The sequence below is a fragment of the Ursus americanus genome, chromosome 10, assembly GCF_024610735.1.
Source record: "Ursus americanus isolate L20-20 chromosome 10, mUrsAme1.1.p, whole genome shotgun sequence".
NCBI classification, from domain to species: Eukaryota; Metazoa; Chordata; class Mammalia; order Carnivora; family Ursidae; genus Ursus; species Ursus americanus.
This window is the reverse complement of record NC_142136.1, coordinates 68,975,078-68,988,605: the sequence shown is the minus strand read 5'-3', so window position 1 is coordinate 68,988,605 and position 13,528 is coordinate 68,975,078. Positions and strand designations below refer to the sequence as shown.

Below are 13,528 nucleotides of genomic sequence, written 5' to 3'. Positions count from 1 at the left end.
CCTACACAAACAGTACTTTGAAATCTGAATATATCAGCACTCACCATTTCAAACAACAGACGGACTAACTTCTCAGATTCACCTCTATATTTAGATGTCAGTGTAGAAGAGGAAACATTGAAGAATGTTGTGCCACATTCAGTGGCAACAGCTTTAGCTAGCATAGTCTTACCAGTGCCTGGGGGTCCAACCATCAGTACACCCTGAAATTTCAAAAGCTGTATTAAATGTTTTATCAGATTAAAATGCATTCTTAGAAAATACCATCCGCTACTGATGTACATAAAAATTTTCCCATCAAAAGAGAAGCTCAACTGTCACAGTAAAATCACAGTGTATTTGATATAAGTATCATTTCATAGATTTAAAAAAATGACTGATTTCACAAAATGTCTCAAATCAGATGTACTTAAAGATGGGCTAACAAAAGGCCCAGACAATAAGAAATCTTCTGATACACTGAGAAAGAACCTACCCAATTTTCTTAAACCTGGAAGAAGATAAAAATGTATGGTCTTGAGCATGGCTTCAGAGAGAGTGCTCTGTTTAAACATAATGAAAAGAAGACATTTTCTACCACATCTAGAAGAATTATTTAACCCTTGCTCTCCTAAGGGACAAAACCTGTCTTCCACAAAACATAATGCACAGTTTTTAATCAAAAGTAGAGATCCACTTATTAGTTAATAAGGTAACTAAAATCCAGTGGCAATTCAAGTGTAATCAATTTAGCTAGCATTTTTTCAGCTTCATGTGCTAGACAATTAATAGTTTATATAAAATAGTGTTACTGATGAAAGAGCCACTAAATATAAACTAAAAACTAAATTTTAGTTACTTCTCACCCTTGAAAACAAACAACTCTTATGTAAAAAAAAAAAAATCAATAAGGAGTAAAAATTCTTCAAGAACACCAATCCTCTAGTGTTAAAGACTACTGGATATTCAAACACTCAGTATTTTCTTCTTCCAATGGGAGTTTAGATTCATAGTTAACACTGTATTTCTTTTGTATATTAGCTGGTGATCTTTAAAAGAATTCTGTCCCCTTTATTAATCTAGCTTAATAAGCTCTGGGGATTTAAACTTTGAAAACTACGCACACATAAAGTTTCACAAATTCAGATACTGTCCAAACCCTTTTCTAGTGTGAAAATTAATGAAAGGAAAACTCCTTTAAAATAGAGCTGTGAGGCCAGAAGGGGGAGCTCTCATGCCCTACGACTCTTAGTCCATTGCCGACCCAACTGAAAGAGACCTGCCTTTAAAGTCTATGCTACATTAGCTACTTTACCACCGCAGCAGGAAGAAGAAAGGTTTTTCTCCCCCCCTGGCAACAATGACAGAGTGTCCAAACCAATGAGAGGGTATCAAAACCCAGCCAATGAAAAACCATTATACTTTTAACCTCACACTTTACTCTAATAGACTTTTTCTTTATTACAGGCCTCCCAATTTCCCCTTTCCTCTATAAAAAGAGTGTTCTCCTTTGATCTCCAGACTTGCCTATGGTTCTGCCATAGCTTTCATGTCCCAAATTGCGATTCTCTATTTCCAAATAAACGCATTTTTTGCAGATAAAATAACTGACAGCTTTATTTTTAAGGTTAACATGAGCTACAGAATTCTGGAACCCAGAAAGAGGATTTGAAACACTACTTTTATAAAAAATTTTTTGCTTTCCAAGGAGCTTATAACTGTGCATGAGATGGCTATTTTGAAAACTGTAAAAACAACTAATGGTATAAGCACAGCTATAGCAAAATTCATTATTTCTTTAATGTCCCCTTATCTTTCATGTGGCCACCTCCACTAGGAGTTAACTTCCAACATCAGTATCTGTATATAGATAAAATCACACAGTACAGTATTTATAAATTTCAGCTCCTCATGACATTACTCTTTCAATTATCTCCTCTATTTCTTGTATCTGCTTCTCTACTGGCTCCTTCCCTCAGTATATAAACATACTTAAATCTGTCCTGTTTAAAAAAAAAAAAAATTCTTCACTTGACCCTATAAATCCTCTAGCTACAATCCACTTCCTCCCTTCTCAGCCAACCTTCTTAAAGAAATGGCTCGTGCTTACTATTTTTTATGAGCTACAATCTGACTTCTGCCTCCACTAATTCACTAAAACAACCTAATTTACTAATCCGATGGTCACTTTTCAACTTACATCTTCTTTCCTTCTCCCTGACCTCTGATGGTGCTGATACCTGATGTTCATTCCCTTCTTCCTGAAATGCGTTCTCCCCAGGTTAGTTCTAGGACGCTGTTCTTTCCTGACGCTCCTTCTACTCATGACTCTCTTTAGTGCCTTTCCTCCTCCTCTGCTCTCCACATTCTCAAAGCAATTCCAAGCTTCTTGCTCTTTTTCCTTTATAGACCTCCTTGAACAATCTCATCCACACCCATATTATTACAATTTTAATTTAAGTTCAAACTTTATCCTAAGGTCCAGACCTCTATTTCCAATTACTTGCTGAGTATTTACCTAAACATATTTTGTTTCCATTTAAACCCGCTCATCTTCTCAATTTCCAGTATCCATTCACAGTGTGCGCCCTGTATAATAAAGAATTTGGCTGGTCTTTTTCCCCAGTTCCTGGAAGGTAGACTATAAATCCTTGGAATTTTCAAAGTGACAGGAGTGTTTTTGTTGTTCAGTTGAACTGTGAAATTTTATGCTAAGGTGACTCATGGTGGGCCCCTGTATAATTTATGCTAATGAGATGATTCACGATGGTGGCTGGCCTTGCCAGAAACACCAATCCTGGGATTAGAGGGCTGGGACCTTGAGCCATATGATATCAACTAGACCTAGAGAAAGAAGGGAGACTGGAGACTTGAGACACATGGGCAATGATTCAATCAATCGTAACTATGTAATGAAACCCCAATAAAAACCCTGGAGACTGGAGCTTGAGTGAGCTTCCCTGTTGGCAATACTCTACATTGTCACACATTCGTGTGCTAGGAGGGCAAAGCATCCCGATTCTATGGGGCAGAAAACAACAGAAGCTTCACTTTCAGCATCCTTGCAGATCTTGCCCTATGCATTCTTCCTTTGGCTAGTTCTGATTTGCCTCCTTTTGCTATGATAAAACTGTAATTGTAAATACAATGCATTCTTAAGTTCTGTGAGTCATTCTAGAAAATTACCAAACCTAAGGGGGTAGTAAGAACCCCCAAATTTATAGTCAGCTGGCCAGAAGTGAGGGTGATCTGGGGATGCCCAAGTTTGCACTTGGCATGAGGATAGTCCCATGGAAAAGCGCCTTCAGGGGTGCCTGGGTGGCTGCCGTTAAGCATCTGCCTTCGGCTCAGGTCATGATCCCAGGGTCCTGGAATCAAGCCCTGCATCGGGCTCCCTGCTCGACGGGAAGCCTGCTTCTCCCTCTCACACTCCCCTTGCTTGTGTTCCCTCTCTCGCTGTCTCTCTCTGTCAAATAAATAAAACCTTTAAAAAAAAAAAAAAAAGTGCCTTCAACCTGTGAGGTTTAGCCCAATTTGGGGTTGCTGGTGTCAGAAATAATTGCACTTTCCTTCAATTCAAGCCTGGAATCTGGGAGTCATACAACTTGTCCCTCTCCCTATAAACAGTCAGAATGTTATCATTTACCTTTTAAACACCTCTCACAAATCTACCCATTTTTCACTAGCCAAATAACAAATGCCTTTGTTCAGGTCCTCCTTGTTCAGCTTGACTATTACAACAGCCTCCTCGTCAGATTCCTCATCTATATTTATCTATGCCCATCTCCAGTCCATCCGTCACACTGCTGGCCAAGGTGATCTTTCTACATGTGCAAATCACCTTCCCAGTAAAGACTTACAAGGTGCTCATGATAGATGGGCTATACCTACCATGCCTGCTGTCTTAAAACTCCCTTAAATACCTATTTTAAGACTTTTTTCTAAGTATTGTTTTAAAAGTTATAATAAAGAGGGAATGTATGGTAATGTTACCAAAATTAGGTAAATCTACACCAGTCTATTAAAGTTTTTAAGTTGTAGAAGACAATCAAAATGCCAGGAGTATCCCAAGCTATCTGTGTAAATATACAATCTCTCCTCCTCTTTACCTTCCGGCACGTCAAAAGAGGAAGAATACTGAGAATCTTCCCAGCTAATTCTGAAGGGCAAAGTAAGATCATGGTTTTATTTCACTCTACCGATCAGATTAAAGGAAACCTTTGCCTATGACTAAGACCAAAAAGCTCCAGGCAGCCATTGTTAGAAGGGTGTTTTAATATGCTAAAATAAAAACAACGGACTTGGGAACTAGTCCTGAGCAGGCTTTTTACTCTAAAGTGGAAGGCATGTCTGAGAATAATACCAAGCCCAAATGAAGTGATCAAAACAATTAATAAGTGAGAAATATACCAACTTTCAGAAAGGTATTTATTTGATCAAATACTTATTCTTTAAGACTATCTACTACTTAACTTATTTGTTAACTTATTTACAGAAACAGACAACTAGAAAATTCTTAAAGCTAATCCCTAGCCCAGCAAACCTGAGGGGAGTGATTTAACTAAAGACTAGTTTCAAGGCTCTGTTCCTCTGAGAGGCAACATACCTCAATTACAAATTCAAATCCAGGTATTTAGGGTATACACAAACCTCCTCCAACCTTTACTAACCTGGTTAATAAACGCATAAAGAAACCACAATGCTGTCCTTCATTATCATGCAAACATCATTTTTATACCTATTTTATTTTAATAAATGCTCACCTTCCATGGCCTTCTAATCCCTTTGAAAAAGTCAGGCATCCACATTGGAAGAACAACAGCTTCCCTTAGCAACTTCTTAGCTTCTTCCAGATCCGCTATGTCATCCCTTTGCAAAAGCAGCAAAGTTTCATGTTTATTCATGGATACCTTTGACTTATGGTCAATACTAATTTTTAAAATTTTTTATTTATGAAATTATTATATTAAGAATACTACTTTAATTAATACTGCATAAAATGATCAATGAAAACATACTGCCGTTATTAATTAGGACTTTTTTTTAAAAGATTTTATTTACTTATTATTTGTCAGAGAGAGAGCACAAGCAGGGAGAGCGGCAGGCAGAGCAGACAGAAGGAGAAGCAGGCTCCCCACTGAGCAAGGAGCCTGATGTGCAGCTGGATCCCAGGACCCCAGGATCATGACCTGAGCTGAACGCAGATGCTTAACTGACTGAGCCACCCAGGCATCCCTAATTAGAACATGTTATTCAATTAACAACCTTTGTCAGTTATGTCAACAACAACTTAACATGTAAAATGTCTTGGTTAGATTTGGAAAGAACTGTCCTGTCAATTCTACACATGCATTTATTACGGATGAAGTCATAGTCATGGATAATAAGAAAAGATTGACACCAGGCCAACCAATAACTTGTTTTCTCTGCTGCTTTAACTCAAGAACTTAAAAGACTTACCAATGAATGCTGGGATTCCTGGATACAATGTCTCTCTCAAGCGCTTCCACCAGATCCTTATCATACCCGGCACCATCAAATTTAGGAATTTCACCATCGCTTGCACCATCTTGCATATTCTTCCTTCCCTGGAGACAGGTATAAAAAAAGTACTGGTCAATAAAAAGATACTTTAATTAACATCACTGAGCTTTCAAAATATTATAATGTAATCATTTTAAAGTAATTTTTCATTATTTTCAGATAATGTTTTCTGATTACCCAAACGCCATCCTCCTGTGTTTATTTCATCAGAAACAGATGAATTGGCTAACTTTATTACACACTTCTGCACATTTACATCCTTGGGGGTACAGTTTCAAGTAAGTCTAAAATGATCCTTGCTAGATACTTCTGAATTTGTGGATGTGGGGAATTTCCACCACCACCAAACAATATACAGAATATTAATGCAGAGGAAGAAACAACATTAATTTACTGAGAACCTACTATATGACAATAAATCTCACATACATTATCTCACTTAATACTCACAACAAGGTATGTATCATTATCCTTATTTTTACAAATAAGGAACTGGGACTCAGGTGAAGTACCTTAATCAAGTTCATAACTATTAAATGTCAGAGTAGAGATTTTAATGCAGCTCTTCCTGACTCCCCGAACCTCTGCCCTTTGCACAACATCAGACCATCTCATGCCTGAGTTGCTTAAAGCTTAAGAGCTTTACAAACTATGAATCCTCCAAAGCGAGAAAGAGGTTGCAGATGAGGAAAGCCTTGGGACTCTGAACTGCATTTTGCATAGCCTTTTCCCTCTTACTCTAAGCACCTCCCAGGATTCAGGGTTTCTTCCCAGTAAAGTCCTTGGACCACATCACAAAGTCACTGTAATGATAATGGTAAAAGGACCTTTTTAAATAGTATTATTAAGACCACTAAAGCAATATACTTTACCCCAAATTCTTTATTTAATAATATGGTGGCTTTAAAAAAGAATTACATGCTCTGGTTTCTATGGGGTTCTGCCAAGATTTACTCAGCTTTGAAGAGCTTTAAATGAAATGCGCTCAGTTGCTTGAGATAGTTCAACCACTGGAACTACTTCAGGGGACAGAGCCAAATACCTCCCTAGAGCTTCAGCCCCACAGTTACTGTCTAATACAAAAATGAAAGGAAAGGGGCGCCTGGGTAGCGCAGTCCTTAAGCGTCTGCCTTCGGCTCAGGGCGTGATCCCGGCGTTATGGGATCGAGCCCCACATCAGGCTCCTCCGCTATGAGCCTGCTTCTTCCTCTCCCACTCCCCCTGCTTGTGTTCCCTCTCTCGCTGGCTGTCTCTCTGTCACATAAATAAATAAAATCTTTAAAAAAAAAAAAAAAGGAAAGGAAAAGTAGTCAAAAAAATGGGTGAATTTCCTAAGCTTAAATCTGAAGACAGAACAGAAGAACCTCTCCTACCACACTTCATCTGAGATTAACCATAGGCTTGATCATAAGTGCTGACAGGGGACTAAATGGCTCCCCTTGGGCAAATGCTTGAGTTCATTAAGCCACTAGGTAGATGACCAAACAGCACTCTTGGTGACCTGACCCAAAAAATGAATAATTTACTGTTTCTGGGTAGCACAGTGACAATATTAAGCTAAATTTTCAGAAAGATTCTTGTATCTCAGATGATAGATACAAATATTGACACTATGAAAAAGAGTACATTTCTGGCATACCTAACACAACAAACATAATATCTACAAATTTAAAATAAGCTCAGCCTAGAATCACACTTTATAATACAGGTAGGACAAGGCTACAAAGTCACATTCAAACAAATCACTGGAAATTCTCTGTAATCATTTTAAAAATTCTAGAAATAAATCAACTAAAGAATGCAACAGAAACCAATATATCTGGGACTTAACATGACATCCTATGGCACTGTAATTTGAGACTTACTAAAAAATTATTATTAAAAAATGTAAGTAGACATCCATTTTAATATGAATGCCAAAGTGGTGGGGAAGACATGATAAACACTGCCAAGGGAAAGAAAAAGCTATACACTTACCTCAAAGTAGTAAGAATCAGAGGATTTAAGAATAATTATGTGAGCATCTGTCTAATACATTTCATTGTGCATTAGGTTTTATCAGTGAATGGAAATACACTATCTGCCCTCATTGAGCATCTAGTCTTGTAGGGGAAACAAGTAACAAGTAAACAAAACAAAAACACACCTAATCATAAACTATGAAATGCTATGAAAAAAACTGAGTGCTCCATGTGACTAAGAGGTACTGAACAAATAAAACGGATTAGAGAGACAGGCAGAGGCCAGCTCACCTAGGACCCTATAAGCCACACGGAGGAGTTTGGATTTTATTCTAAATGCACTGGGAAATTTTTGAAATGTGTTAAATAGGGAATGACAGGATCTGATTTATATTTTTAAATGATCCTTCTGCCTACTGTGTGGATGAAGGATGGGGTAAAGGGAGAAGTAGAAATAGGGAAAGAAAAGCCTGCATTACGGTACTCAAGGTCAAGCCTTTCAATTCACAAAAAAGGAAATGTAGGTGTAAGCCAGTCAAAGGACTTGCCCTAGAATCCAAAGTTTATCAAAGGTAGAGATGAGATTTGAATACAAATTAAGTAGTCCAAAAAAGATTCTAGGAACTCTTCTAAGTCAAAATGGTGAGGTTGTTAAAAGCAAATTTAGATAAATTAAAAATAAATAATTTGGTGACATTGGGAAATCAACAAAATGGGTGACCATTATCCTTCATAACAAATACTCAGATAAACTGGAATAGGGATATTAAATATAAGTAAGTGTGGTTTCGGTTAATGACCTAGATTAACTGGAATTCCTAAAAAGAGACATCGTTTTCAAGTAATAAAGATAACCTCACCCAAGATATTATTACCTGAACAGTTTCTAATAATAATAATAATAGCTGCAATAGCACTGAAATCATCTTAGAAATCTTTGCTTAGATCTTCACATTAATTGACAAAGGTCAACATTAGCAAGAATTTGATTTTTAGCATGAAGTCTGACAGACCTTTTTCCTCATTAAAGAAAATATTTTAGCATCTTTTTACTAACATCTAAATTACCCTTATCAAGGAAAGGTTTGTTAATGATCTTTCATCAGTATTGGCTAATCATTCCATGTGAAAAAAATGAGGCTAAAATTAGTGACTAACCCAATATTATCTAAAGTCAATTAATGACACAAGTTGGCCTAAGGCACAAATAATCGTTTTTACATTTTATTACATGTCTTCTCACATTGGCAGATTAAGTGAAAGACAGTCAGTTACTAGCTCTGGGTCTTGCATTTCAAGTGACAAGTGAATTGCACCTAGAGAGGAATATCCAGGGTAACGAAGGATTCAAAAACCACATCATACAGAGGAGGGTCAGGGACACTAGAGACATTTAAGCTGAAGAAGAAAACACTAATGGAGCCACATGACCAACTTACCTATTTACTTCTATTTCCTCTATATTATTCCTAAAGAAAGAACCAGGACCAATAGAAAGTAACAAAAGATACAAATTTCAGATCAGCAAAACAATTTTCTAACAATAAGCTCTAACAAAGGGATCATTGCTCTTGTTAGGTTGTGAGCTCCCAACATCAGAATTACTAGCTAATTAGTAAAAAAAAAAAAAAAAAAAAAAAAAAAACCACTGGCCCACAGTCACAGGGATGTCCAAGCTCATCTCAACTCAGCTCAGCGACATCTTGACAGCTCGCTGGTAGCTTGAAATGGGTCACAGAAGTATTTATATCACAGAAATCAGCTGATGCCACAAAACAGGGCTTGATTTATTGTTTTGTAAATGGTCTAGACTTAAGAAAACAATGGGGAAAATGTTAATAATACAGATGAAACTTAAAAGTATGCCATTTCTGCAGCTGTTACATTGTAATAGCACAAAAATTAAGGAAATATATTTTTCCAGTATTTGAAAACTATTAACTGCTTCATCAAAGCTGCTCAAATAATTGATGAATGAGTGAAGTACCAACATGCATTTCTACTGTTTTACTTTCATCTTACTCAGTAATGGAAAAAAAATACCAACCAACACTCGTGTAAGAACTACATTTTTATTCAATTAATTTCAACCATAGGTTGGGCTACAGATGTAAGAGCCGAACAAAAGTCAGCGAAGGCATTCTGTGAGAGTCCATTGGCTCTACGGAATTTACAGTAAAGAGTACTATGTATTTAATTATTTGTAAATTATGTGCTATACATCCTTTTTATCAGTCAGACTTATAATAATGTATGAACGCGTAGACACACACTTTTTTCAGAAAACTAGTTATTGAACATTTACCAATACACAAAATAATAAATTCATTTGCAATGACTACTATATATTAATATATAATTATATGATTAAGCTTTTTATATATATTCATAGAACTAAATATTTTTCTTCAAAATAACAGTGTCCTTACTATCACTAAAGCATTCTGACTTTTCTATTCTATTCTCCTTTTTTTTTTTAAGCTGGTTGCAATGCACAAAACTAATTTTAAAAACCAACAACACTGGGGACTACTATATCTCTGAGGAGGCTTCCAATACAAGGTACTCATTTTCCAATTAGCATTCAAAGGCCGTGGGTATCTATCAGTTCCACCTAAACTTCCTCAAACCCTATCACAGCCTTCAGTGAATTTTAAGGACACTAGTATTCTAATGGGCATTTGAGTGCTCACGTTAATCATAACTCAACCAAGTACACTTTTCAAATTCTAATAAACTTTGCATGAGTTTGTTTTCCTAAATTGTTGTCCCTTTTGTGTCCAAAGTGACTCAGAAAACATCTTTTATCTTCAAACAACTGTAGAGTGTTTTTTAAATAAAGGGCTTACTTTCCAGTGACATTCTGAGTACTTACATGTCAATGAAAGAATAAGATTTAGAAAATTATTTGGAACTTTTTAAGAGACAATTTGCAATCTTCAGAAAAATTTGACATTCAACAAATGCTGCCTCATTGCTTTGTTCTCTGCTTACGAATCACATTTAAAAATCAACGTTTATTTAATTGTTCTGGGACTCCTTTCAAATCCAATCCATATTTTTAATCTAGTTTGGTAGGGATAACTACATAATACGAAAAAATCCTAAAATAAAGAAGAAAAAGATCTGTGACTTCACAAATTCCATTCCAAGCTCCATTCCTTCCTCTCTGACCTTGGACTAGGTACTTCAGCTCTCTACCTCGGTTTCTTCATTTATAAGATGACCACCTACTTCATGGGATTGCTCCCTGAATTACTGCCTAATCACTCTGAATGACGCCTAGCAGGGAAGCATCCAATAAACCATGAGCAAGATTATTCTCTTGTGGTACGGGAAATTGAGGTAAAGACTAAAAGTTCCCCACCCGGTTCTAAAAGTTTACCTAAAAATTACTAGCAGAGTGAGGGTTGAACTTCATGCCCTACTTCATGCTCTAAAATGCAAACCAAGGTTAGTTGACAAAAATGAAGAACAAGGGAAGAAACAAAGATAACACATAAGATAGAGATTTTTAAGTATCTATTCAGATGATTTTTGATAATGGTGGAAAAGCAGTTCAATTTCACCAGCAGGAATGATTAATTCATTCATTAATTAGTGCCCCCTCACGAATCCCAACAAGTATCAAAAATGGAATCACTTACTGTTTTTGGTAATAATAGCTCTGACAAATTATAAAAAATAACTAGAATCTATCTTTGAATCTATCTCATGAATAGAAACACTCAAAAAACACCAGTTTTATTTTACCACAGATTAAATATGCACAAGGCCTGGGAAGGTGGCCTATGCAGAGTCCTGATCTGACTGAAATTATACATGGTAAAAATATTCAAACATAGCATCGAATTTTAAAGGATAACAACTTGCTATTAGTGATAAGTTATATTTTCATTATAAATTCATGGCATCAACATGAGGACATACCCTGAACCTCTAGCTAGGAAAACTTAAAACTTCTTGGTGGCAATTCAATAATAGTCATCATTCATGTATGATGTTACAATGGAAACAGGAAATGCTATCACTAAAAATCTAATTTTGTCTTTTCACTGAAATTAAGGCTAAAAGATGGGCCGGATAATCCTGGCTGGCTCCCTTCTCTGTAAGATTATCTAAAATCCATTTTAAGGGCATTACAGAATTTCCACCCAGTACTATGTTCATTTACCCATCAATTTCCCAGATAAAGTAAATATACATAGTGAACCCCGACCAAGGAAAATTCTCTCATTAAGAGGAAAAAAATCTATATCTTTATAAGTCTTTTCCCTACAACGGTTTTCATTTATTGTTCATTTTAATTTAGAATACTTGTTAAAATATATTTTAAGTTTTAAAACTTTATTTTGAATATTTTTTCCAAGATCCATTTTACTAAAGATCTGTGTGTGCGTTTTTTTAAATATACTTCTGAGGTTACTAGCACTGCAGAATGGCCTTCAAAATGCAAAGAATGCTTAGGTTTTTGAATCAGATTTTTAAAAAATCTTTTCCATGTCAAAACCGGGGCAACCTGAAAAGCCAAAAAAAATTATAATATGCACCAAAAGTCATGGGCTTCAAGGGAATGAGTTATAAAGAGAGTCTTGCCTTATCATCTCTTCCTCTTGCTCTATAATCCTTGTCTCTACTTGTAGAGGGTTTTTCACTCTTGGATATAGGGTGTGCTCGGCCTACAGGTCCCCGGGCTCCTACTCCTGGCATTTCTTTCCTCAGAGGTCTTACTTCTCGATTGGGACGCCTTATCTGAGGTGGAGCTCTGACAAGAAAAAATTAAAACGAAAATTAATCAAAGGCAAAATTATTTCAAACTACTTTAGTCAATAAAACTATGAAATCAAGAAGCCCCAAATCTCAGTTGTCCCCCTTTTGCCAATTCCTGGTTACAACTATTAGGTCAATTTTTAAAAGTGCTTTCCTTTAAAAAAAAAGAAAGAAAAAGAAAAGAAAAGTGCTTTTCTGTAAAATACACCAGTTGACACAATTTTTAAACACATATAAATATGTATAACAGCAATTATTTTGTCAAAAATAACGATTAATCACCAATAGAGGGCAATACAGACTATTTCCATCTAATAATAGTGTAATGGAAAGCCAATTACTCTATTCATTACTGTCCTAAGCCAAAACTAAGTAACTTAAAAAAAAAAAAGCATTTATTAAATGTCAATTACACTTCAATTTTTACAAAACCATTAAAAGCTGAAAGGATAGGAATTCAAAATATGTCTATTTGCATAGTTTATTAATTTATTGACAATCATAATGATTTCCTGTGCTTCCATACTGGAAAATCCAACATTTCAGTCATCAAATGGTAAACGGTAGCATAAACAATGACATCTTTTTACATACAAATTAATTTATGTATGAAAATGTTATTCATGCTTTGACGATGTCAAAAAAAAATCACAGGATCATTCAAATTACATAGGCCCCCACATGTGAATTAAGAACTCTGATGACTATGTATGGTGAAGGATGTTAACTAGACTTGTGGTGGTCATTTCACAAATATATAAAAATACTGAACCATCACACTGTATACCTGAAACTAATATAATGTTGTATGCTAAATTTTAAAAAGTTTTGATAAACATATAAATGTAACAATGCACACAAAGTGGCACATTTTATTTCATGTAACAAGAAACATGTCAATAGCAAAATTCTGAGGTTTCTTAGCACAGTATTTCAGGTCTCTCTTTGGGTGTTGGGGGGACACTATCGGCTCTGTGCCTAATCTTAGTTCTTCTTCCTTGAACTATCTCTGCCTCTGTTTTTCTATCTTTTCTCTCTCTACCATTCTGCCTTTATATTTGTAGCCCTTCAGATCCCATATGCGTAGTCCTTTTTTTACCCGTATGCCATACCTATTATTATCCCTTTCCAACTTCATGCTTTTACTTGATCTAACTCATCATGGAGTCTCTCTTCCTGATACTGATCAGAAGTGACACATGTATATAACTTGGAATCCAGCAAAACAGGAAAATAAGATGAAAAGCCAGGAAGGATGCAAACTCGAGGCAACA

At 35.9% G+C, this 13,528-nt stretch overlaps 1 protein-coding gene across 7 annotated transcripts in view; it reads right to left on the bottom strand.

Moving 5' to 3' along the window:
* The window catches only part of KATNAL1 (katanin catalytic subunit A1 like 1), a 77,660-nt gene that overhangs the window by 25,624 nt on the left and 38,508 nt on the right, over positions 1-13,528 (bottom strand). For all 7 annotated transcript variants that reach the window (XM_045797020.2, XM_045797021.2, XM_045797025.2 and 4 more), the window contains exons 4-7: positions 12,081-12,249; positions 5,440-5,567; positions 4,743-4,848; positions 45-203 (exon numbers count right to left, since the gene is read on the bottom strand). In XM_045797020.2, the coding sequence (XP_045652976.1) occupies positions 45-203; positions 4,743-4,848; positions 5,440-5,567; positions 12,081-12,249 (562 nt within the window). The remainder of the gene's footprint in view (positions 1-44; positions 204-4,742; positions 4,849-5,439; positions 5,568-12,080; positions 12,250-13,528) is intronic.